Raw genomic sequence first — 23,876 nt, 5'->3', positions numbered from 1 at the left:
TGTATTGAATTCCGGTCATGATTATTCGCATGTTTAATAAAATGTAGTCGCATATAGGAATTACTTTAACAACCAGCACTGATAAATTTCATAATTCTGTGTATAGCACGTTTCGAGATGAACTGAATATTCGTTTAATGAATACGTATAAAAATGACTCCGAAAAATCCAATTCACTGGAATTATGCAGCGGTTGACAGGTGCAATATCGCTCTTCATATTTAACCTCCGTATATTTGCAACGTTGCCACTACCTCCGCCGCATAATGGCTGCTCGCTCTTGCCTCGTTCCATGGCCAACTCTAATACAGGCCGGAACATGCAATTTGGCGACAGCGCTTTACGTGACGTCAGGGGTCCTACTGCCTGGGGTCCGGTGGATCGGCCTCTCAGCTGTTGACGTTGTGTGATGTAAATACAGATGGGCATCCGTTCACCCTCCCTAAAGTTAAGATAAAAACTACGGTAGGGTTGAGTTATTCGAGTGGTTGTATTTCGTATTATAACAGCTGTTTATTAAAAGTAATCGTGAGAACTAATAACAAGGCAAGGGATACGAGATTATGCACGGAAATATATTTAAGTACCGCGATCGACGACCCAGAAATTCAGACCAAGAAGGAAATACCGCTTAACCCATTGGTTGTTTATATAGAATAGCACCCTATAAAATTTATTGACTTAGAAATAAAGAGCGGCTTTAAAATAAACATCATTTCACCTCCCTGAATAACCTAATAAATTAACATGTTAAAAAGTAATGCGTTATTTTATAGCACCTTTCGCCACGGTATTTCAGGAGAGAAAAAAATGTATGACGTTTAACAACATTTATTTAAAATAAAAATCAGATATATACATTTTCCGGTAAACATTTCATATTGAAGAGGTCAAACAACATATCAAACAACCTCACAATGTCACAAGGCATGGCCATCAAAGCATAAATATTACTCCAGAAAGTGGAATAAATAAAAGCTGCCACAGGTTCTTAATTTCAATTTCAGCCGGAAACAACCTCCATAGATCGTGCCATTTGAAGTTCACCGATGAACCGTCACCAGCAACAGCTATCAGTTTCACAGGCACCACATTATCTGATGGAAAAATTTGATGAAAAAAACATGATTAGTACAAATGTAAGGGCTAATTAGAAAACTTTATGTGATATAGCAAAAAAACTAGTCTTAACATTCTATGTATTAGACAAAAATGTGTAAAAAATATGAAGCCATAAGGAAGATAAATATATATAGTCAATCTAATATTTCTAAACACCAAGACCAGTATAATGAAATAATAATGACTTCCGAATTGGAGAAATGTCTCAACAAATAACATTATACTACCGTATAACTCAATACTGATTAAAATCAAATCAAATTTTACAAACGAAAGGAAATTATTGAAATAATCTCGATAATGGTAGCCACACCAGGTTCTTAATAATTGATTATAAGACCAAATTTTCAAAGTTCACTCTAAAGGAAGTTTTAGCCGCAGAGAAAATTATTATGTTGTTCTAAATACCACATATATACATAATTTCACTCAGCACTCATGGATTTTCCAATATACCTACTGTATTGGAAGGCGGCTAGACGTCAATTTACTAAGTCTTTTCAATATGAGAACTTGTATCGTCATTTCCTCAGTAGTTCTTTCATGTTCTCACTAATTCATAGAATATTCGTTCATTTCATCTCCAAGAAATAATTCATATTTAATTATTTCCACAGATTTTCATGCTTCACTGATCACAATAAGGAGTTTTACCTGCAATACAAAGATGGATTAGTTCAAAAATACTACGCATATATGATATCACTCAGTACCCTTGGATTTTCAACATACCTAGAGTATAGTACGGCAGATAAATATCAATTAAGGTACCCTTATCGATACGAGAACAAATATTGACATTTCATCAATGTTCTTTCATGTTCCACTGATTCATAAAATATTTGTTGATCTCATTTCCAAGATCTTATCTACTTATGTTCACAGGTTTTCATAGATCACTGGTCACAACAAGAAGTTTTACCTGGAAGGGAAAGATGAATTAGTTCAAAATACCACTTATATATTCCATATCACTTAGTAGCAATTGATTTTCCAATGTACCTTCAGTATTAGAAGGCGGCCAGATGTCAAATTAGCATGTCTTTCGGAAATAAAGATATATATTGTCATTTCATCAGCAGTCTTTTCATGTTCCACTGATTCATACAATATTTCCTGATTTCATTTCTTAGAAGTACAACTCATCTACTTATGTTCACAGATTTTCATGGTTCACTGATCACAATAAGAAGTTTTAAGAAGAGGAGAGGGCCTGAAACACTGTGGGAGTAGCACCAGGGGACAACTTTAGGCGATCTAACTCGTAACTTTTCACTCCACCGTTCTTATTCATGTAAGTTACTCGGTGTAGGATATCCCGCTCAGCAAAATGCTTGACGCTAACTGTTGCGCTTGAAGAAAGATTCCAATCCTTCCGAGGGATATTCTTCAGCCACTTCTGTCTACTGCGTTCATCTTTGGTGAACTGGAACACAGTCACATTGTGACAGTTCTGCCGCGGGTTAAGCTCTGGGTCGAGGTCCGTTGTGATGAACGATTGGGCGCCAGTACGGGATGCTGAGCAAGAGTGAAGTTATTCCGCCCGTACTCGGAATAATACCAACTTCCCACTTGGGGAAGGTAATTCCCTCAGTAAAAGTTGGGGAGGGACCGTGCTAGCGGTCAAACCTATCCCTTTTTCATCACTGGGAATTAGGGGAAGGTAATCAGGATAAAAAAAAACTAAGGTATAGAGCTTACTCGAAGCGAGGATCTGGGTAGCAGGTCACTCGGCCACATAAAGAAAAAAACTACGTTACCGAAAATTAAAACCTCAGTGATTCGGGCAGGCTTCGCCCTCGGGTCTTCTTCGAACGACTGCCTCGAGTATCCCTCTCTGGCTCACCTCCTCGCTACCTAATGAAGCGCCACCGCCGCGGTCGGAGGTGGAAATATAGTGATGACAAAAGAAGAGCGGCGAGCGCAGTGGCGTAGGACCGGGCAGCCGTCACATCATCCCCCCCCCCCCCCCCCCCCCAGAAGAACACACTGAACGTGCAATTGAAAACAAACAAACAAAAAAACCCGCAGCGATGCGCTCGACCGCCGCAGTAGGTTAGTATACCGGTTTCAAGTCTCGTACGTGCCAATCGCCAGAGGCTTTGCCCTTGAGGGTGATTAAGCGGTAGATTGACTCTGAAACCCTGTCTTTCACGACATATGGCCCTAAAAACCTCGGTTCGAGTTTGGCCGCCGTGAACTCGGCCGCATCAGAACGGGGAAAATTCCGACGCCACACCAGCGTATCCTTGGGGAACTGCACCCGTCGACGCCTCAAATTATAGTAGTGGGCTTGTCGCGTCGACGCCTTTCTCTGGGCCTCCGAGGCCTCCGCAAACATTTTCGTCAGGGACACCTTTAATTTCCCCACATAGGTCTGAGGATCGAATTCCTCCAAATCTCCAGAATTACACTCTTGATATAATTCCTCGGGTTTTCTAAGTCGCCTGCCAAAATTTAGTTCCGCCGGGGAGAAACCCGTGGTCTCTGATACGGCGGTTCTGAGCGCGAACATGATATCCGAGAGATTTTCGTCCCACTTCCGCTGACATCCTTCGCAATAGATCGACAGCATGGTTTTGAGGGACCGGTTCGTTCTCTCGCAAGGATTCGCCTGCGGCAAATAGGGAGCGGTGTGGCACAATTTGATACCAAACAGGGTGCATACTTTCTTTAAGGTTCGGCTGACATATTGGGGGCCGTTGTCAGTCAAGAGCACCTCGGGGCAGCCCCAAACATTAACTACTTCGTTACGCAAATAATTTACTACATGGGTGGTATTTACCGTTCTTAAGGGAAGCGCGATGGGCCAGCGCGTACTCGTGTCCAGGAAAACCAAAATATAACGGTTACCTTTGAGAGATCGCGGCAGGGGGCCAATTATGTCCGAAGCGACGACCGACCAGGGCTGCACCATACCATGCGGTCTCATGATCCCGGCCGGTTTCGACTGCGTCACCTTATACCGCTGGCAAGTTCGACAGCGACGGACGAAATCACTTACATCTTTGCGGAGGGACGGCCACGAATAAAATTCGTTCACCTTCCGGTAGGTTTTATAAAAACCGAGGTGGCCACCCCTACTAGAAGAATGGTTATCTTCTAGAACCTGCAGCCGGGCAGCTGCTGGAATCAAACATTTCCACGTACCGTCGCCGCACCTATAATATAATTTTTCACCCACAATACGTAAGTTTCCGCCCTCGGAAGAGTTACTTTCCGCGTCGCGCAAGAGGTTCGAATACCACGGGTCATCAATGTTCGATGGGATAGGCGCGGGATCCCCCTTTAATGTGGCGATCCTAGATAATGCGTCCGGCACTACATGGCATCCCCCTTTGCGGTGGACTATTTCGCAGTCAAACTGCTGGAGTTGCGAAATCCATCTCGCGAGGCGGCCCTGGGGGTTATTGAAGTTTGCAAGCCACTTGAGGGAGGCATGGTCCGTGATGACCAGGAAGCGATAGCCTTCGACATAGGGTTTAAATTTACTAATGGCAAATAATACGGCCAAACATTCCCTCTCGGTCGTGCTGTAATTCCTTTCGGCAGGTGTTAAGGTTCGCGAACAGTAGGCAATGACGCGGTCCCGCCCTTCATCTTTTTGGGTCAAAACGCCTCCTATTCCTACCCCGGAGGCGTCGCACTCTATAATAAACGGCAAGTCAAAGTTGGGGCAGGTTAAAATGGGCGCGGATATGAGACACTCTTTCAATTTAATAAAAGAAGCCTCTTGTTCCTCTGACCAATAAAATTTTTTTCGACTATTTTTCAACAAGTCCGTGAGCGGCGCGGCTATGGACGCAAAACGGGGTACGAACCTGCGATACCAACCTACGAATCCTAGAAACCGCCGGAGTTCGGTAACATTTGTGGGTGGGGGATATTTGGCTACCGCGGAAATCTTTTCTGGGTCGGTTTCCAATTCCCCATTGCCCACGATATATCCCAAAAATTTCAGGCGGGGTTTGGCAAACTGGCATTTTTCTACGTTAATCTTTAAACCCGCTTTTCTCAGGCGTTTAAATACCTCTCTTAAATGACTTAAGTGATCACGAAACGAAGAGCTCACTATAACAATATCATCTAAATAAGCAAACGTGTGGGGTTCTAATTCGGCTCCTATAATCTTGTCCATGAGCCGTTGGAAAGTTGCCCCTGCGCTATGTAGACCGAAGGGCATTACTTTAAATTGGAACAAACCACGGCCGGGGATGGTGAAAGCCGTAACCTCCCGACTTCCTTCTTCTAATTCCACTTGCCAATACCCTTTTTCTAGGTCTAAAGTAGAGACATACTTTCCCGCCCTCAGTTTATCGAGTATGCTGGCAATATACGGCAGGGGGTATGCGTCTTTTCTACTAACACTATTAACTTTCCTGAAGTCCACAACAAATCTTCTGGTCCCGTCCTTTTTGGGGACCAGTAAGACGGGGGAAGACCACGAACTATTTGAAGGTTCGATAATCCCCCTTTTCAACATCTCTTCCACCTGGACGTTAATCATGCTTTGTATTACGGGAGAGACGGGATAGTATCTTTGTTTGATGGGAGTGGCATTGTCTAACACGATTTTATGTTTCACCACACGAGTGCGTCCCGGAACAAGGTCAAATTGTTTAATCTCTGCGTCCAGAAATCGCATAAGGGCGTCATCCTCCTCGGGCTTGAGATGACAGTCGGCACGTAGTGCCTGCAAGCTCCCCTCGTCCCGCGCGGGGTAATCAAAAGAAGGATTGACGGGGATATCCGCGGTGCCTATTTTTACAGTGTTTTCCGAAAAATCTAGTCTCGCACCGACTTTCGTAAGATAATCCGTTCCCAATACCACACAATAGGGCATACGCGGGAGGATGGCAACCACTATCCGAACTTCTCTATCGCCCGCGAGTACGGGAAGGACTGCGGATTTTAGGCTGGAAGCCCTGCTCCCGTCAGCCATTTCTAGTTGGGTATTACGCTCCTGTGTGGGAATATCTAGCCGGCGTAACCATTTTTCCACGGAGGCATTAAGTGATGAAAAAGGGATAGGTTTGACCGCTAGCACGGTCCCTCCCCAACTTTTACTGAGGGAATTAGGGGAAGGTAATCAGGATAAAAAAAACTAAGGTATAGAGCTTACTCGAAGCGAGGATCTGGGTAGCAGGTCACTCGGCCACATAAAGAAAAAAACTACGTTACCGAAAATTAAAACCTCAGTGATTCGGGCAGGCTTCGCCCTCGGGTCTTCTTCGAACGACTGCCTCGAGTATCCCTCTCTGGCTCACCTCCTCGCTACCTAATGAAGCGCCACCGCCGCGGTCGGAGGTGGAAATATAGTGATGACAAAAGAAGAGCGGCGAGCGCAGTGGCGTAGGACCGGGCAGCCGTCACAACATACCCCTTGTTTTTGGTGGATAGGTAGTTGCTTCTGCAATATGCACACAACAACGCTTGGGCCCCTTTAATGAAAACAATGGAAAGTTGCATTAATAAAGATAGTTTCGCTGATCACAGAAAAAAAGCAGTGCATTCATAATAAGTTTGGAAAATATGAATAACATCAGTACCTGGAGACATATATTAACAGAGTAAACGAGAAGCCATTCGTCGTTCAATAATATACGACGTTATTATAAACACAACTACACATAGTTATTCATAAGGCACACCAAATATAGCAATCACTGTTAACCCGAGAATAATAAAATTGTAAAAACAACGCAGCATTTATATCCCGACAAATACGCCTCGTTTCATTTGTGTACTCTCAAGGTTACTTCGTGGCCGGCCGCCAACAGACGCTATGCTTTGGATGAAATACAGTTGAATATCCACTCACAACTCACTGAGAATATCTTTAAACTATTTTACTTACCGTAAGGCAAAACAAAGTACAGAAAAATAATTCTTGTTCCCCCTTTTAAACCAGTATTGTTGCACTCTCAATTCCCCACCATTTATGGCCGGCCGGCATGTGACCGCGACACTTTTGAAGTAATAAACGTGATTTTCCTCCTTCAGCTCCCAAAAATTATCTTAAAACTATTGTACGTACCTTTATTCAATATGATATCCACAAAAGAAGTCCAGTTCTGCCTTTTTAACAAGAGATTTAATGCTTCTTCGGTTACACGGATACTCTTCACGCATAAGTCGCCATGCTCTCAAACAAACACGATAGGACCCCGGCACAGCGTTGCCAAAATTCCATGTTCCGGCCTGTTTAAAGTTGGCCATGCTCGTTCACATTACGATCGTCCGAGCCGTCGTCCTGACGATAGTTGACCGAACTAGCCGTGTGAATGCAAGTTCTGACTATAGTTGATGTAGTTCCGAACGTTGCCACTTTACGATGATTAGGCGCTGGGAGACCGGAAACGGAAGCGACAACAGAGAGACGAAAAGCTCGTGAAGCTCCCATTTCGAATCATGGAATTGACGCAGCAGGGACGCATCTGGGGCGAAGAGGAAGTAGTTGCCCTGATTAATATCTATTCTGAGGAAGAAATTCAAAACAAGTAAATGAAGTATATTTTTTCTTAATAATTATATACAGTATGTACTTGTATGAGTTAATCTGGAGTAGAACTTAAGGGAAATCAGCGTGTTCGGCCATGCACATGGCGTAAAGTATTGATTGTCCGAATATTGTGATCCCACAGCTATGGTAATGTGATTAAGTTAGATTGAGTTACTTAAAGGTTAATAAGGTCATAATATGTATTAAATCATCTTCGAAGTATGAAATTTAAAAGGCCGACCTTTGAAGAACATTGCCATGCTTCCGCTCGACGGTCCGTAAAGCTATTGTTAAAGTGTAGAAGCTGGCTTGAATATTGTTTTAAGGAAGAGAGCATTTATGTGCCATTAATATTTTCCAGGAATTGATCAATTAAATCCGAAACGACTACCTTTGGAAAGCACATGACGTAATTTGATGATAGTTTAATTAAGATTCCTTCCATTTATTCTCGTTTAAATTTGGCATTGGCTAAGTGTGTGAATGAATTTATGTATACGTTTATGCAGTTATGGATAATTTGTGCGTAGGAAATCGTGTGTAATATTATGATATGCTCCTCCATTGTGAAACATTGTTTCCATAGATTATTTTAAGATATATGTTTCCATAGATATTTTTCAATTTGTAGACATTTTCTCGTAATTGAACAAGTCAAAATAGTGTCGGTTGCAGGAGCTATTATTATTTAATATCCTTTGATACGTGTGCAATAGATAACCGACAGTCACTTATTGTAACTTCTTTTCTTACGTATTCATTTTGTGGTCGGCGCAGTGCTTTTTGGTTTGTTTACTTTTAAACATCGTTATAGCTATCACTAGTGATCCGAAGTTAAAGATTAATGGTAGTTATTTGGAAGGCCAAATTTAATGAACATTCGGAGTAAGTAATGTTCAAAGTGGCTGGGTTTTAACGTTATGAATCGCTCTGATTCATTCGGTTTTCCCCGCTATTCTTCCTTATTAAAAATAAATTTGTTCACTGTATATTTTAGTTGTATTTTTAAAAGCTTATTTCTATGCCTATTTTGTTAAATTTTGGCTACATTTAATTTCAAGAATGAATTACTGACAGTAACTGCAAATATTTAATGCATGAGGTGGGGTCGCCAAAAAAAGATGAATGTTATTATTATCACACTCTTCACTTTACAACATGTTTTGATGGTATCTTTATCACTCTCTTAGAGTGAAGAACCACCAAAGAAAGCATGGGGTGGTGTGGCAGCTCCTTGCTGAGAGGATGGCAGCAGGAGGGTACCCCAGGACAGCCTCTCAAGTGAGGGACAAGTTAAACAATCTAAGGAAGAGGTATTTGGAGCTGAAGAGGTCCCTGAGGTCTGGAGATTCTCCACCGGAGTGGAGGCATTGGGAGGCCCTGCATATGCTGTATTCCAGCTCTCCAGCAGGGACTCCCGAAGCATTGGTGGATTCCCTGGTGTCTTCGTGAGTATCAGTAGTTACTTTTCCTTTGCATAGTTCATGCATCGGTGACTGCCCTGATATAAATGTTTACCTGTTTATGGTTTTGAAAAAAAACGTGATGCATTCAAACATCAATCATTTAGTGGGGCAGTATCTGTCACTCTTGCGAAGGATTTCATTCCCTGGATTGTTTTATTCCTCATACCAGATCTTTGTGTACTTGTTTCATTCGCAAATTTAAAGAAGTCGTCCCATTACTCATCTTTCAACTCGTAACACCTAATTTTGAGTAGCTTGTTTTGGTTTTTGGTGTGACGTAATACAAGCAATAATAAGCAGCAGAGGTGGAGTGAGGTAATTGTTGACGGCGCGGGAGGAAGTGAAAAGTCGGAAGTCGGATTTTGATTGTTATGGCGGACGGGTGTTCCCTTGCTCCCGAGTTTGTATTATCAATAAAATATTTGTAAGTGAAGTGAAACTAAGAGAAATTAATTAAAACGTTACAAGCTTGTATTGTGAGGGAAACATCTTCATTTGTGGCGGTATTAAATTCTAGAGTCTGTATCATTGCAAATCACAAATGACAATCGAATCTAGGATCATGTTTGTATTGACCCCCTTTGTAAATCATCCATTTAACTTATGACAAAAAGCTAATATTGAGGAACCACAATTGTACTTTGTGAAACACCACGGACACTGAATAAAACGGACAGAGGTTTCCACTTTCTCAGACTCTAAGGTCCTGATAATAAGTGAGAAAGTGGAAATGTCAGTTTTAATAAGTCTGTGGAATTTTTTATTGCGAATTCATTTATGTAATCACCATGTCAACATTTTTGTTAGTGCTAATAATCATCTATTTCATGATAGGGAGGTAGCAACAAATGAGGAAGGCACCGGGAGTCCAAGGATGACCTCAGGGACCTCTGCCAGAGGAATGAGGAAGAGACGGCGGAGAGACCCAGCGGAGGCACTGTGGGCAACGCGGGAGGATATCCGAGCAGCTTTGGCGAGGATGGAAGAAAGGGAGGAGAGGGCATTGGTGTGCCTTGAGCAAACCGCGGAAGCTGTGAGGAGAGGATCTTTCGTTGTTCCACACCCTTACCCCAGCCCCCCTATATCACTGCCCCCTTCAAGCCCCTCTGTCTCCATGCCTCTTCCCTCCCCCTCTGTCTCCATGCCTCTTCCCTCCCCCTCTGTCTCCATGCCTCTTCCCTCCCCCTCTGTCTCCATGCCTCTTCCCTCCCCCTCTGTCTCCATGCCTCTTCCCTCCCCCTCTGTCTCCATGCCTCTTCCCTCCCCCTCTGTCTCCATGCCTCTTCCCTCCCGCTCTGTCTCACTGCTCACCAATCCTCAGCCCTCTACCTCTCAGCCTTCTTCCAGACTCTCCCCCCAAAATCTCCTTTAGCTTCTTTCCCAGGATCCTCACACCACCCTATTGGTGAAATTGCCTGATGGTACTTTTAAATCGTTTATGATAAATAAAAAACATGAATAAGAAATATTTGAAAAAAAATTTATTGCAACTGTTCTGCCAGCAGCAGCCGCTTCTCTACCCCATCAAGGTAAACGTCACCATGATTTTCAAACCCTGGTTGAGGGAACTGGTCATTTGCCTCCTCTATCCATTCAGGCCAAACAGGTTCGTTATTGGCCTCACAAATATTGTGGAGTATGCAGCATGTATTCACTATTGATACAAGCTTTCCAACCTCCACGTCGGCAGCTTTCAGGAGGACCCGCCATCTGCCCTTCAGCCGCCCGAATGCATTCTCGACGACCATGCGAGCTCTTGATAACCTGAAGATGGTGAAAGGGCAATGATATTATTGATTACACTCAGATATATTGTTTTCACTAATAGCATTTGGAAGTTATAGCAAAGAATGGGACATTACTTATATTTTCCATTTGGAAATTGTTACTTACCTATAGTTAAAAAGTTCTTCACATGGTCGCCGAGGCTGCTGAAAGGGCTTCAACATATGTTGCCCCAGGGGAAATGCCCCATCACCAACCAAATGGTAATGATTGGGTATTTCCCCTGAGGTTAACTTTCTCCATAGTGCACTGGCACGCAGGACTCCAGCATCATTCACCCTCCCCGGGTATCCAACGTTGACGTAGGTAAATCTGAGGAAAAAATTACAGGTTACAACAGTGCTGAGCAAAGAAATCGATTGTTTTTTCCAAAAGCGTTAAGATATTTACAATACCTGTATGCACTGTCGACGACAGCCAGCAAAATGATGGAGTGCCATCCCTTGTAATTATAGTAGTCCCCCCCCTCGTGGGAGGGGGTCTTAATGGGGATATGGCACCCATCCACGGCCCCGATGACTCCTGGGAAGTCCCATCTATATTCGAATTGGTTTGCAGTGGCCCTCATATCCTCCTCCGTCGCCGGGAACCGAATTCTGGGGTGGTACTGCCGGCGGACGGCGGCACAAAATTCTTCTACGATCGCCGACACCGTAGACCGTCCCACGCCGAAAGTCATGCCCACCACCCCATAATCCGACCCCGACTTGAGGAAGTAGAGGGCTATGGCCACCTTCTTCCTCACCGGGATAGCCTCCCTCATCTGTGTGTCCTGCCTGGCCAAAGTTTCCCCCAAGTCTCTGCATATTATACTGAAAGTTTCCCTGCACAGCCGAAAAGTTTTCTGAAAGACATCCTCTGGCCAGGCTGGCACATCTCTCTCCCAAAAACCTTGGGCGCGCACAAACCTCCACGCCCTTCTCGCAGCCCTCCGCCGCATTCGCATTACCAGCGCCTCATCGATATCGATCATCCTCGCAAGGAGGTGAAGCCGTCTGTTTCGGATATCGATGTACCTTCGGTATCCGGCCATCAACTGAAGAATAAGGGCGTCCATATTTCTTTGGTCTCACTTCAGCAACCTACATGATCAGAATAACATATTTTTTCAGAGATACATGTACTTCCCCCTCCTTATGAAATACGCTTTCGCGCATGTAATACCTTAAATACGCGTTGAAATTTAAAATGATGCCTAAAATACACTATGAAATATATGTAATAATTTCTTAAATACATAGTGATATCGGAAACTTACTTAAATCAACCGCTTTGTTTACCGCCAGTCACTTGTTTCCTTTGGTTTCAAGGTTTCAACACTGGAGGGCAGCACAGGTTCGACCATCGTTGTGTGAATGCACGATAGTTCCGACGACGGCTCGGACGATCGTAATGTGAACGAGGCATCTGCAGAAAACCGGAAGTATGTTCTTTAAACTTAAATACTGGCGCTAACATATCGGTAACCCCTTCTAAAAAAATAGATATATTAAGCATCGATGTCTATTCTATGCTGTGCTAATTTTTCAACGATATATTTCGGGCCAAATTTGAGATAAAAAATGTTTTACAAGGGAAGGACATAATTCTCCCATAAAGACAATGTATTTCAAGGTGGAAATCCGTCATTTTCAAATCCATAAATCTTTCTTAAATGGCCGGTGACATAGTAATATTTTTTCACTATTCGATAGAAAAAATAATGAGCAACAACATATGTCGAAATAAGGGGAGGTTTTCGGGCATGTTTGAAATGATGGTTCCTCCTTAAGTGAAGTCACTTAAGTTAAGTGTGTAGTGTAGACAAGGCATAAGGGCCGTATTCTTAGTCGACCCTACATATCCGTCCCTACATAACAAAAGGCCCCTACATGCGTTTCTCAGTCGACCCTACATAAGTGGTGGGGGGTGATTCCGTCGTCAACTTCTCTGAGATGACGTAGATGATGGCGCAGCGCCAATTTTCCACTCTTCTGGTGGCGCAATGGGAACTAACTATGAAAGTAAGAAAAGACGTCCTATAATTTTCGGGCGCATTGTTAGGGCAACAGCTCAAGGTAAATAAACAATCGGTGTCGTCCGTCAGGTCGTGTCGGTACCTTAATTATCGCTACAAATACACTCATATCGAGCCAAAAGTAGAACCTTATTGCCTTCAAATTACTTCAAAAGCGGTTTGTACAAGATAGTAATAAGTACGGAGCAAATATGATCATTGACGTGGGAACTTACGTTGCATCATCAAGGTTCGTCGTTCGCTTTTACCTTCCGTAGTTAAGTTTATTATGTGGCAAATAGTGGCATGAAAATACGTTTTCTATGGTTGTACGTAAACGAAGTATTGGCTTCCCAAAAGTATACCAAGTGCCAAACGTGAAAAATATTATATATTCGTAGAAACCAGATGCTTGTATACCGCTATATTCTTCTTATTAGTTTGTAGCAGGCGTAGGCATTGTCTGCTAGCAATGATAAGGCACTGTAATGGTTTGGACGATGTTTATTAATCCGTTCCATATTTCAGACTGACTTGCCGGCCAATTCAAATTCAAAATTCAACGGCCGAAAGGCCGCAATATTTATTCTATTGGTGCACTTCCAGAATGTTCTATGTTACTGTTCTTGAACATGAAAGAAATTTCTAGAAAGGAATTCTAGAAGGCAAGAAAAAATAAAGTAATTACCATTTCCGGCACGGTGAATCGAATCCGGGCCGCGCGCTTGGGAGGCGACCGCTCTACCGCTGGGCTAGCTGGCCTATTGAGGAGATGCGGTGATGGAGCGCGATTTATCTTGCCTCCGGGAAAGCGGTGTGGCGGCGAGGCAAGACGTGTGGCCGCCACAAGTTCAGTCAATTTTATAATTTATTTAACTTGGTGGCTATAAAGTGGTAGTATGTTACCTTTCCGCTGTGTTACTGTGCATTTTAAAATGGTTTGGGCGAGCTCGTCTCCCTTAATATGCATTACAACGTAAATTATTTAATCGAGGTGATCAGCAGGCGATATTTGGCCGCCATGTTTTTGTAGGGTGTAGGGTTGGTTTGGGTACCCTACATCAAGTAGGGCCCGTTTAGCTCCAAAAACGGCCATATGTAGGGCTTGATGTGGCGTATGTAGGGTGAGATCGGTTTATGTGGGGGCTGATGACGTATCCAGGGTCGGTTGGCCCTACAGGGTCGACTAAGAATACGGCCCTAATGCAACCATATAGAGCAACATTTGGTAAGTTTTACTTTAAAAAATAAAATATATATTGTTAAAACATACCTTTCTCGTGTACTATTTGTAACTATCCTTACGAGCAAAAACAGGTTTAATATTTTTTAAGATCTCTTAATTTCCATAAGGTGAGGTGGGGTAAGTGCGACTCCCCTCCAGGAAAATCGTATTTCCGTTCTCGAAGCAGGTGGCGGTCGTGCAACATATTCCACACATTGTTATGAAACCAGAGCCAACGACTTTGTAATACTTATCCCTTAATTTCTCGTTCCACATGCTTAGGAAATATACGTGTCCGTTCATCTCGTAGTCTTAGTTGGTTGTGAGGAGAGGCTATACCGCAGTTCCCTCTGAATCTGTTGACATTTGTATGTGAGTCCCATTTCCATAGTACCTTTTAGATAACGAAGTACCCGCTTGGCCATCTTCCAGTGTATATCTGTATGCTTCTTATTAAACTGGGAGAGATAGCTAGTAATGAAGGAAATATCTGGCCGCGTGTTGACGGAGAGATACATGAGAGTTCCAATTAATGACTGGTACGGGACATCTATGATATCCTTACCCTTCTCTTTCATTTGACTAACGTCAACTGGGGTCGAAACAATCTTACAATCTTCCATGCCAAAACTCTTTAAAGCATCTTTAATGTATTGTTTCTGGTCTATCTTGAATACTCCCCTCTTCTCATCTCTTGTAAAATTCATTCCCAGGGCATGTTTGATCTTGCCAAGATCCTTAATGACAAATCTCTTCTTCAATTCTTCCTTCAATTTCTTCTTTTCTTTCTCATCATTGGAGAATATAAAGAAATCATCAACATATAATGTAATAATAACTATTTTAGTTCCAATATGTTTAAAGTAGACACAGGGTTCATGTTTTGATTTAATATACCCTATCTCATACAATAACTTGTGAACTGTTTTGTTCCAAGCACGACTAGCCTGCTTGAGTCCATAAATAGACTTCTGTAATAGACAAACCTTCTTCTCTTCACCTACAGCTATGAAACCTTCTGGTTGTGTCATATAGATGGTTTCATCTAAAGTGGCATTTAAAAAAGCAGTTTCGACATCCAGATGTTCAACATCAAGATTCAGTTCTGCTGCCATAGCCAACAGCAAACGGATAGTTGAACCTCTGACTACCGGAGAAAAAGTTTCTTCAAAGTCTATACCATGAGTTTGAGCAAAACCTTTAGCAACTAAACGAGCTTTGTACTTGATGATCTTACCACCATTGTCTCTTTTCAATTTGTAAACCCATTTACATGGTATTACACTTTTATTTGCAACTCGCACTAGCTTCCAAGTTTCATTTTTTCTAAGACACTCTAATTCCTCCATCATTGCTTTCATCCAATGCTCTTTGTCTTCACTTTGCATAGCCTCTTCAAATGTGGTAGGTTCTTTGTCAAAGAAATTTTTTGCTTGTAAAACAACATGATCAGGAAATTGTTTCTTGTTACGTACCCTTTGAGGATATCTAGGACTCTTAGCAGTTTCTTGAACATTAGTCCCAGCTTTATCTTCTGTTGAGTCTGCATTTTCACAAGGAGAATCCAAAAGAATTTTAACAGCAGCCGCAGCTTCATCTTTTGTTGAATCTGCATTTTCATTGTAAGAATCCAAAGGAATTTGAGCATCAGTACTGCTCTCACCGGAAAAATTATTTTCTAAAAACACAACATCTCTAGCATGGACTACCTTCATATAATTAGAAAGATCCCTAAATTTGTAAGCTTTCTTATTCTCACTATATCCTACAAATATATGTTCCTTGCTTTTGCTATCCCACTTCTTGCGTTCCTCCTTTGGAATATGTACAAAAGCTCGGCAGCCAAATACTCTTAAGTGTGTCAAGTTGGGACGCTCACCTGTCCATTTTTCTTCTGGAGTCATTCCTGTAACGGATCTATGAGGTGATTTATTCTTGAGATACGTAGCAGTTCTCACAGCTTCTTCCCAAAATGACTTAGGTAGTCTGGCACTATGCAACATGGAACGAGCCTTCTCCACAATGCTTCTGTTTCCCCTTTCAGCAACACCATTTTGCTGAGGAGTACGGGGTATGGAAGTCTGGTGAATAATTCCTTCTGACTTAAGATAATCTGAGAATTCCCTATTAACATACTCAGAACCATTATCTGATCGTAAAATTTTAATTTTCTGGCCAGTTTGCTTTTCCATGAGGTTTTTAAACTCTTGAAACTTTACTCTAACTTGATCTTTTGTTTTAATGAAATAGGTAAATATCATTCTAGAGTAATCGTCTATAAATACAAGTAAATACTTATTTCCTTCTAATGATTTTACACTGAATGGTCCACAGAGGTCAGAATGAATCAACTCTAGGCATTTAGTCGCCCTTTTACTTTTGATTTTAAGAAAAGGTTCTCGACTCTGTTTCCCTTCTAGACATGCAGTACATACAGTTCTATTTTCCTCAGGGGCGTAATCAACTCCATCAGCTAATCCATTTCTCAGTAGATTCATACCATAGCGGCAGAGATGTCCCAACCTCCAATGCCAAAGAGTTTGCTGAGAAGGGTTAGCTGATGGAGTTGATTACGCCCCTGAGGAAAATAGAACTGTATGTACTGCATGTCTAGAAGGGAAACAGAGTCGAGAACCTTTTCTTAAAATCAAAAGTAAAAGGGCGACTAAATGCCTAGAGTTGATTCATCGCATTCGATTCAACGCATCGGAGGTGTTAGGTAAGAACTATATCTTATTTTCTCTTCTTCATGGATTAGTTTTCCTTGCTTTACTTTAAATTTAGGAACTCGGGTCATTATATTTAGTTTAGATGGGGGGTCGCACTTTCCCCGTCGTAACCATTCATTCCTACCTTCCGGGGTAAGTGCGACCCCCTGCCGCACTTACCCCAGGATACGAGGTTGAAGTATGGATTGAATTTTTAGCTTCTGTCTAACAGTTCTTGCGTTAAACTTTTAGTTTCTGTCTGGCAGTTCTTGCGTTAAACTTTCTTAAATAAATGTTGCAAAACACCGAAGTTTATAAAACAAGGTGTTTTAATCACAGCCTTCTCATTAACTCTTATTTTGAAGGTTTATTTGATAAAGATAGCTTACTTCAGTTTGTTGATTGATTATGATAGGGCATTGGTTATCATGTCTTCTGACGAGGAGGATGTAGACGACATGGTAATAATGCCTGAAACAAGATAGCATGAGGCGAAAAAGCTTAAATTCGGTGACTAACACCAGGCCCGTCGCTAGCTGATCTGGCGCCCGGGGCGAACTGGGATCGTGCGCCCCCCTTCCCCCCCCCCCCCCCCCCATAACATATATGTATCTGCAATCGGGAGAGTTAAAAATATAATTGAAAACATTTTTTCGTAATAAGGATATTTTATCGATTATGAAAGTAAAACATACAAGGATATTTTAAAAAAAAATTTCGTCGGCGAACACGGTGCGCCCCCAACTTGCCCCGCCCTCGCGACGGGCCTGACTAACATTCAAAGTGGAGATTGGATTCTGGCTAGATTCAGCAGCAAAAAGTCAGTTGCTCACTATGTAGGGAAAATTCTGGAGATAAATGAATAAGGTGATGCCGTGGTTTGTTTTTTGAGGACATTTTTTGGAACTGAAATAAGTTTCACCTGTCCATGGAATGAGGATTCCAGCGAAATACCTAGGGAAGGTTTTTTAAAAATATTAACGAAGACCTCTGTCGGCCGTCGACCGGCCGGCTTACAAATGTTTTTTTTATTTCAAAAAGTATTTCAAATACTGTTTTAGATTTCAAACTCCCAAGTCACAGGTATTGTGCACTTCAATTTTGCACAGCCCTACTTACGTAATACTTGAACTGCTCTCAGAACTAGCTATGCAATCATTGCAAGAAAGGCTGTTAACTTCCACCTCACCGTCCTCCTCAAAAACTCGTGCCTCCACATAATAGGTTGTGCTCGGGGCACACACGAGCTCGAACGATACATTCGTTTTGATTGTTCGTAATTTGCACGCAACCAATGGCAGTCTAAACATATGTTTAGACACTGTGGTTTAAACTGCCAATGGCGTCGTCAGCGTAATCTTCTCGTCCGACCCTAATAAATGTAATTTCATTGTTAAATTTCATAAACACATTTAGTATGTATTTTACAAGAGCCGGTGACATTATATTTCCATAGCTATGCATCTTCACTCCCCGGCTTTCAGCATGCATGTAGCAATTTCTGTTGCTTATGTAAGTAAACATTGCTGCCGTTGTAATTTTCGGCATGTTTCTGGTGTCAGCCTTGGTGAAACCAGGTTCCGTGGCGTTTGCTTTTTACGTAAAACCTCCGAAAGATATATAAGAAATAAAACCTCACTTAAAGTCGTTAAATAAACCGAGAAATTTGGTGACAATGCGCAACGCCACTGGATTTCCCACACGATTGCATGAGCTGACGTCACTTTCCCGCTGGCCAATGGAATTACGTTTTGAAGTGGGTGTGTTTTTGGAACTGTTTCGGTCATTTCTTTTGTAAATTCTTAAGAAAATATGTGAAATAAGTGCGTTAAAGTGGCCTTTAAGATTATTTTACTATATTTTACGATTTTTAGTTAGTATTTGAAGGGATATTAAAATTTTGTCCAGAGACCTATTCTAAGATTCTCAAGAGCAGAAATTCTTTCTATGCTGAGAATCTTTCCTCCTGTTTCCCTTGACTTTATATATTGGCTATATTTTGACTTCATATCATTTTGATGGCAATATGATATAATGACTCGTTTACGTTGGAATGTGTTTACCGAAGAAACAGAGATTTTGTCATTAATTAGGACTATCACCCCAAACTATACTGTTCAAATCATGAAATATATCTTAATGATTTCTACTTAAAAATAATATCGATCCAATTTTGGAGAAAAACGACATTGGTATTCATTGAATATCACGAATGTCATTTCCGAATTACCCACTAAAGAGAATTGATGTTTGTGAATTTACGTTCTCTCAAAGTGCATATTAATTATTTGAACTATCGCGCGGGTTGCTTTTCTTCCCAAGTTTTTATATACGATCTTAAAATTCCCAGGTGGATGCCAATGGCAAGATGGAAGCCGTGCGCTCATATCATTCATGGAAATCATTCAAGCGAATTAGAACATGCTCGAAATTTCATTCGAATGCAGGGAAATTCCGTTTTACGCGGTGAATGATGAAAATCCATCTTGCAAAACAGAAAGGATAGTGCAAACGTAGGGTGTTGGTTATTTTTAGCTGTACTATCTTCCAAGTATGTACATACAACAAGTAGTTAATCAAGCGTGTCACTCTTCCTTCCTCAAAAAAATTAGAATGTTCTAGCGAACTTAGGTATAGGCCTTTGTAATACTTCTTTACGTAAAGTATATGAATGTGAATTAGCAATTCTACTCCTGTTTCAGATTTAATGACATTCTTCCATTATGCGATACCATCTATTTTTGGGGAAATGACTCCAAATATTGCCATGATGTTTCAGGGTTCCCAGTCTACCTGAATAATGAAATTCACGGCTTTTTCCAGGTTTTCACGGTTTCATTCAGGTTTTCACGGTCTCAATTTCGCTAAATTCACGGTCCGTTCATAAGCCAACAGTAAGAAAATCACTGGCCGTATATCAACAGAAAATTAACGTACGCGACAAACGCCGTTAATGTTAACGCCGCAATGAAAAGTGATATCTGTTATGACGTGATCTATCGTTTGCAAAATTCAGGGCCGACTGAAGGACTAGCCCAACCGCGCTCTTGCCTGGACGCCGAATACCCTTCGGACCTTCTTCCGTCCGGACACCCGAGGTCCTTTTTTAATTCCTCGCCGAGAGATTGTTTTTTGCGCACGTTATTATTACTGCACAATAACCGAATTTCCCCCACCCCAATCTTTCTTATTTAACGGAAAATATTTTATTTAAATTGTTTATAGAATATAATAAATTGATTCTTTCTTTTTTAACGGAAAATATTTTATGAGAATTGTTTACAGAACATAATAAATCGAAAAACAATTTCATACACCGCATTAGCACAAATCTAAGACGAACACAATTCTAAGGCCACCCTCCTTTTTTGGAACTCCACTAGGGGAAAATTTTTTTTCCTAATAACGATACGATAATAAAATGAATGCGGAAAAACAATCAATGCTTAATTTTATTGCTAGGTTGCCTATGTCCCAGGAAACGCAGGATTTTGGCGAGTAATTAAGATATTCATTAAAGGTTTCAAACAATATTTTAGATAATAACAGGAATAGAATCTATAGGAAACTTTATCAAGACACAAAGGTCATATTGTTGATTATACCCATATCTCTTTTGAAGGAAAACGCCACCTCACTAAAAAAATCTTTGCTCTCCGCTCGGCATTTACACTGCTATTATGGATTTCAGTCTGATATAATAATTCTTATCCATCAAAAACCATTTCCAGTACACGTATTCACGAAAGCAATGTGCATGTTGTGCCTAAAACAACCGCATTCGCCGGCGCAGTGACTGGTTGTGAGATGGATCACGAAGGCCAAAAATAGTCAATTACTTGAATTGTTCCTGTCTAATGAATATATTTTTAATACAATTGAGGTAGTGTGTAAAGCGTGAACAATGCTGCGTTAATCGTGAGTGGCACGCCCACCTGGATCTTCGCCTTCATATCTCTACTTGTTTTCTCCAGGTAGCTCACTCTACCACCACCCCTACCGTCATGTGCTAGCGGACAACCCAAGGCGCTCTGCAATAGTCACGCGCATCTAGCCCAGATTCTTTTCTTCATGTTCAATTATTTTCATTCCATCTCTTAAAGTTCTGAATGGTTTCTTCGGAGGGGCCATGGTCCGAAGACGAATAAAATTAAGCTAGTGAAAATGAAACCTGACTTTATTAAACCCACATGGAAAACACTCGGTGGTTCGAAGTCCAGCCACCCTGGAAAGTAGGGAACCACTCGTACGAGGTGAAGTTCGGAACCTTCGGAACTGATGCTATCGCGTACGGGGGTACGCAGAGCATACTGCAGAGGGCGAAGCGTGACCATATGACTGCGCCATGAAATTTTTTACCCTAAAGATACCCATTCTTTTCTAACTATCGTAGTGCCAGATGAGCAGATGAATTCGGATTGTTAGTAGGGAGAAACAAAAATCCTGAGAAGATATCCCTTCGTCAGTAACTCTGACAAGTGAGACTTATGGTATAGCTCGTAAATTGATAACTGATAACAACTTGATATCATGTTTTCGGAACAAAATGCCGAATTAACTGCCGAGAAGCTCAGTTACGAGGACATCGAATTTCGCCAGAAATCACCATTGTATTTTTCCAACTATTTCCTTTCTTAAAATGCTTAAATAGCGTTAGAAATACGTCGTGTTTGGTCTCATTCTTTTTTTAATTACGTGCAAATTACTAACATTTCAATCTAATAAAAGCATAATAGCAATTACTGAACATCATTGTTAGATACCTTTTGGGCTCATAGGTGACTCATGCAGCAGTTGACCTCCAGGAACTGGGAACTTTGAAGGAGTTAGGCTGAAAATGGTCAGTGGGTGAGAAGAGGGTGGAGCGCGAAACACGTTTCTATTGTTCTCGTGTAACTCGATATTTTTGTCGAAGCTAAGGTCTTCGTAATACAATCCCTGCGCGAGCTGGGACCTTTTTTTTATTTTGAAGAAGAGGAAAGCGTCAGAAGGGGGGAGGCGAATGCTGAATGGAGGGGGATAACGGATCTTGGGAAATGCGCTAATGTTACTTTCCCACGGCACTGAGCTTCTCCCAATGGTAGTTCCATCTCTTGGGAAGATTCCAACTATGTGCTTGTCGTTATTAGCCATAAATGACACATTGTATTTATTTCGTCTCATTTTCGTCAAACGATGGATGCGGGAAAATTATGCGTCGGAACCGCAATCTTCAAACGATCAATGCGAGAAACGATACTTCGGGGAACGATAGATGCGGGAAAAAATTACATTGTTTATAAGGAACTTTATTTGGGACCAGAAACGGCGAACGATCAATGCGGGAACGATAGATCGAGGTTCCACCGTATAACTTTTCTTTTGAAAGCGGCAGTGTAATGACTTCTTTCCTCTGCTATCGTAATACTCTGAAACCAAAACTGAATCGATCTCTCTAATCAGAGGCAAAGCATGTTCCCTTCATACTTTTGCTCTGGGAAAAATGGAACGACTTTTGTAGCAGTTTATAACGCGACGGCATTGAGGCTTTAACGTTGCAATCCTAGGCGTATCTAGGGAGGGGCACAGGGGCACATACCCCCCAGACACTTAAAAAATATGCAAGATTTTGAATACGGTCACATTATCATTGCGCTCGTTTTGTATCATGAGGTATCCTTGTGCCCCCCCAGAACAAAATCCTGGATACGGCTTTGCTTGTGCTCCCCCACTCCCCAGAAAGAAATCCTGGATCCGCCTCTGGTTAAAATTTAGGTAAATTGTAATCAATCACACAAAAATGTTGTAAGTTGATCAAGCTCTAACTTGAATGGAGCCGAACCCAGGGTAAAGCAGGCGATCTCGCGGACACGGCAGAAGTGCACCCAGCGATTAATTGGCACGCACGCTTTACCTGCTGCCTAAAATGGCAATAGTTTTTCACTTAAACACTAAATTAAATAAGCTTAATTACTGTTCAGGTATTTTTGACATTGATTTTTCGTTGTATAGCTATATACATTATGTGGCAAACTCAGGCATCCATAATTTTTTCTGACGAAAATTATGCAACCCGATTGACGTCGAGAATTTTGCACTCGATTGTAAGACGAACCGAACCCTCTTTTCTGCAGGAGTTAGAAGGAAAAAAAACCTTGTCTTAGATAGGTGCAAATAGGTAAATTATAATTCACTTGGTTTGAAATATATAAAGACATAATAAATACCTGCTGAAACATGTTATTTTCACTTTCACTTCACTTTATCACTCGTCAAATATTTCCACACAAACTTTCCGGTTGCGACGTAAAACTGGTAAGTCCCAGGTCGACGTATGCGAAAATCGTGTAATGCTGTGTAGCCATAAGCGGAAATCTTCTCTCGTTTTCAGGCCACAACGCGCGAGAATTAGTAACGTCGCGCCGAAAGCTCGCTGTAGCCCGGTTCAAACGCAGGGAGCGTTGATTCAAATAAAAACAGACCGTTGCAGTTTTGACACGTAGTGATTTGTGCCGGTTGACAGCGCGAGATAATTATTTTAACTTGGCTAATCAGATTTTGGCGTGTGGTGTTTATTGGATGCGAGGTAAGTGAAAGGTTAATCTACGGATAGCCCTCTGAATGAAAGATATATTCGGCTTGAATTCTTGTGATGTCCGTAGTAAATTCTATCAGGGCTTTGGCACAGGGCCGGGCGGGCGAACTGTTGACAGCGTGCGACACAACAGTCTGACGGGCGTTTTCTTGAACTAACGCTATCGTTTCGTAAGATTATTTTTGATTAATAAATATTATTGCGTAAAAAATCATTTCATAACTTGTGTAATATCACTCAGTTGTTATCTTTAATAATAATTAGGAAATATGAAATATGTGTGCTTCCTCTGTCTCACCCATTGACCAATCATGAATCGGCCAATGAAATTTCGTCTCCTCATTTCGAAAGTTTTGATGGTTAGGAAAACATCTACTTACTGTGGACCGGTTAGATCTTGTGTTCTCGCGATGTACGGTTTTAGGCGTTGTTTGTATATAGTTGTTGATTCTATTTTAACTTAATTCTCTCTACATCAAGTTTTCAAGCCTGCGTGTG

At 41.6% G+C, this 23,876-nt stretch overlaps 2 protein-coding genes across 2 annotated transcripts; one reads left to right on the top strand and one right to left on the bottom strand.

The window, feature by feature from the left end:
• The first annotated feature begins 7,470 nt into the window (after positions 1-7,470).
• On the top strand, positions 7,471-10,462 carry LOC124156659 (serine/threonine-protein kinase C-like). Its single transcript, XM_046531319.1, has 2 exons — positions 7,471-9,072; positions 9,925-10,462. The coding sequence occupies exons 1-2, from the start codon at positions 8,870-8,872 to the stop codon at positions 10,460-10,462; spliced, it is 741 nt and encodes a 246-aa protein (XP_046387275.1). The 5' UTR covers positions 7,471-8,869.
• Positions 10,463-10,556: 94 nt separating this feature from the next.
• Positions 10,557-12,249, bottom strand: LOC124154943 (putative nuclease HARBI1). The gene is made up of 3 exons (XM_046528708.1): positions 11,271-12,249; positions 10,984-11,187; positions 10,557-10,854 (listed from the first exon to the last, which is right to left on the bottom strand). The coding sequence occupies exons 1-3, from the start codon at positions 11,930-11,932 to the stop codon at positions 10,572-10,574; spliced, it is 1,149 nt and encodes a 382-aa protein (XP_046384664.1). The 5' UTR covers positions 11,933-12,249; the 3' UTR covers positions 10,557-10,571.
• Between the last annotated feature and the right edge of the window lie 11,627 nt (positions 12,250-23,876).

This window comes from Ischnura elegans, chromosome 3 (genome assembly GCF_921293095.1).
Source record: "Ischnura elegans chromosome 3, ioIscEleg1.1, whole genome shotgun sequence".
Taxonomy (NCBI): domain Eukaryota; kingdom Metazoa; phylum Arthropoda; class Insecta; order Odonata; family Coenagrionidae; genus Ischnura; species Ischnura elegans.
Note: the sequence above shows the minus strand (reverse complement) of the source record. Positions and strands in the feature narration are given on the sequence as shown.

Bases quoted from the DNA above. Each gene is read 5' to 3' on its own strand.
- LOC124156659 (XM_046531319.1), top strand. From the start codon at position 8,870: ATGGCAGCAGGAGGGTACCCCAGGACAGCCTCTCAAGTGAGGGACAAG. The intron at 9,073-9,924 runs GTGAGTATCAGT...ATTTCATGATAG, and splicing joins GTGGATTCCCTGGTGTCTTC to GGAGGTAGCAACAAATGAGG.
- LOC124154943 (XM_046528708.1), bottom strand. From the start codon at position 11,932: ATGGACGCCCTTATTCTTCAGTTGATGGCCGGATACCGAAGGTACATC. The intron at 11,188-11,270 runs GTATTGTAAATA...TTTTTTCCTCAG, and splicing joins GTCGTCGACAGTGCATACAG to ATTTACCTACGTCAACGTTG. The intron at 10,855-10,983 runs GTAAGTAACAAT...CACCATCTTCAG, and splicing joins GAAGAACTTTTTAACTATAG to GTTATCAAGAGCTCGCATGG.